This window comes from Triticum urartu, chromosome 3, assembly GCF_003073215.2.
Source record: "Triticum urartu cultivar G1812 chromosome 3, Tu2.1, whole genome shotgun sequence".
NCBI lineage: Eukaryota > Viridiplantae > Streptophyta > Magnoliopsida > Poales > Poaceae > Triticum > Triticum urartu.
In genome coordinates, this window is record NC_053024.1 from 50,207,645 (window position 1) to 50,210,183 (window position 2,539).

At 48.0% G+C, this 2,539-nt stretch overlaps 1 protein-coding gene across 1 annotated transcript; it reads left to right on the forward strand.

The window, feature by feature from the left end:
• Positions 1-397: 397 nt before the first annotated feature.
• Positions 398-2,539, forward strand: LOC125542735 (F-box protein At5g18160-like). Its single transcript, XM_048705908.1, has 2 exons — positions 398-640; positions 1,103-2,539. The coding sequence occupies exon 2, from the start codon at positions 1,116-1,118 to the stop codon at positions 2,346-2,348; it is 1,233 nt and encodes a 410-aa protein (XP_048561865.1). The 5' UTR covers positions 398-640; positions 1,103-1,115; the 3' UTR covers positions 2,349-2,539.

Below are 2,539 nucleotides of genomic sequence, written 5' to 3' on the forward strand. Positions count from 1 at the left end.
AAAAAGGCAGGTCGATAGCTGCGGCGGGTGCATGCCTTGCTTGTCGAGGTACTAGTAAAAAGGAAACCTACTATTGTAAGTAGACAGGTTTTACTCACCATGTTTTGTTCGTTTTTCTTTTTATCTCCTTTTTTTCATTTATGTTTTTTCTTTTTTTACTTTCTATTATTTATTTTTACTTTAGTTTTTAGGGGTTTAAAAAATATTTTTAAAAAGTTCATATTTGACAAAAAATTAGTTTTAAAAACGTACAAGTTTTGAAAATGTTCAGATTTTTTTTTTGAAATATATTCTTTTTAAGCTAGACATAGGGACGCGGGACGCCCTCCACCGCTGAAGGCGGCATGTAGGAGCACCTGGGCCACGGCCTTCTTGCCATGCTCGGCCGGGCCGAGCCAATCTCTCCGCTTCTTCTGTAACTGGCTAACTGCGACCAGAAGAAATTCCCCATCGCAAGACCTAACTATTTTCCTCACTCCTCAGTGGATCCATATCGATCGAGTTCGCGGCCGCTGCTCGTCGCGTCAATTGCTTCCGGATCGAGCGCGTTCGCCTCCGGACCACGCGCCAATTGCTTCCAGCTCGAGCTCCCCTCCTAGCCTGGGCGCGGACGCGCCGAGCTGCTGTTTCCCTTCACGCCGTAATCGTTCTCTCTCTCTCTCTCTCTCTCTCTCTCTCTCTAGCAATTTAATTGTGCTCTGTGTATTTCTCCTGACTGTCAATTTTAGGCGGTCACTGGGCACTGAAGACGGTTTGTTTTCCTCTTTTAAGAGAGCTGTACCTATTTATTTTGATTTGAGATCGATTCAGTATTTTAGTGTTCCAATCCCCCTCGCTTGCATTGCGTCGGTGGTGTCGATAAGGAGAGTAGCTGGACGCTACTGCCGGCACCCTGGCCAGTGCTTTGGAATAACATTCAGATGATAGAGTACTAGTAATAAGTAGAGTATGCCTTTTGTGTTTCTGCGTAATTGTAGGTCTTATACAGACAACGAAATAGACCAACTGTTGTAAGTAGGAGCACCACCTCTAAACTATCGCAATGCCCATAGAGGCGGTTTTTCCTCTTGGGCGCTAAAGCTCGCCGTTTCTTTCTTTTCAGTTGACAGAGCACGATGCCGGACAGGAGCGGCGCGACCCTGTTTGAGGACCTGCCTGCGGAGATGATCGACAAGATACTCACTCAGTTGCCGTCCAAGGATCTCGGCCGCTGTCGTGCCGTCAGCACGTCGTTGCACAGTGCCACCTCCACGTCTGAATTCATGCTCGAACACCACCGCTGCCAGCCGTCACGTCCCATCATCGACGGAAGACCACGGCCCAGCGGCCTTGTCGTCTTCCGTGACGCTGGCGCCCCTCAACAGCTCTGGACCTTCGTCTGGGACCCCGAAATCTCTTCGAAGGAACTCCTCCACGGTGCCTGTGATGGCTTCCTCATCGTCTCCCGAGGACTCCGATTTTACATCTGCAACCCAGCCATCAGCAAGCATGCTCCCCTACCGCTTCCTCAGGTTGGACCAGAGAACTACAACTCTGTGATCGGTTTCTACCGGCACGATCCCACTGGAGAGTACAGGGTGCTCTGGGTCTCGCACTCACAGCCAGGGTCACAATCTAAACCCAGTTTATACATCATTACAGTGGGATCCAACAAGCCAAGGCAGGTCAGAGTGAGAATGCCAGCAGTTTTGCCACCTTCCGCGGAACAGAAATTACTAAATGATCTGCGCTCTTGGTCCTATTATGCACCATCAGTCCACCATTGTGGCGGCCTGCACTGGTGTCCTTATGGCGCCAGCGACATTTGGGCCTGCGGTGCAGACATTATTGTGTTTGACACACAAGCCGAGACATTCCGGTGCATCCGCAGTCCCGCCCAGTCGTGCCCTAATAGGAAGTTGTTCCACATGGAGGGGACCCTTGCTTTATGGGGCGCCAGCTCGACACGTAGTTTTACCATTATGGATGTCTGGGTGATGCAGGATTACAAGGCTCAAATATGGGCTTTCAAGTACCGGATTGACCTATCAATGGTGGAGGCATCACGGCAGCTCTATTTAACTACTTTGAAAAAGAAAAAGATAAGGCAAACACCACTTGATTCAACGGTTGAAGAGTTCAATGATATGACTGTGCTCAACGAGCGTGAGCTGCTGATCAAGTTTAATAAGAAACATGTGCTACACTGGGACATTGATGGCAAGTTCCTAGGTATTGTGAACATTGGAAAGAGTCAATATTGTATGGCGCTTACTCAGTGCCGCCTCCAAGAGAGCGTTATTCCAATTCCGTCCCACGGGATGCAAGGAGAAGATGAGGAACCTCTATTCTCCACAGAGCATGTCTGAATGTTCAAGACTCTTGTTTGCTTTGCCCTTTGGATTCAGAGGGTGTCTTCTGTTTCTGCTAGTACTACCAGTAGAATATGTCAGTTTGGATGGTCGCCATAGCTCTTACTTATAATGATGTGTTGAACGTCTTGTTAATGTTCTGAAATATGGGGTATTGATCTATGATATTAAAACTTTATTATTGTTCC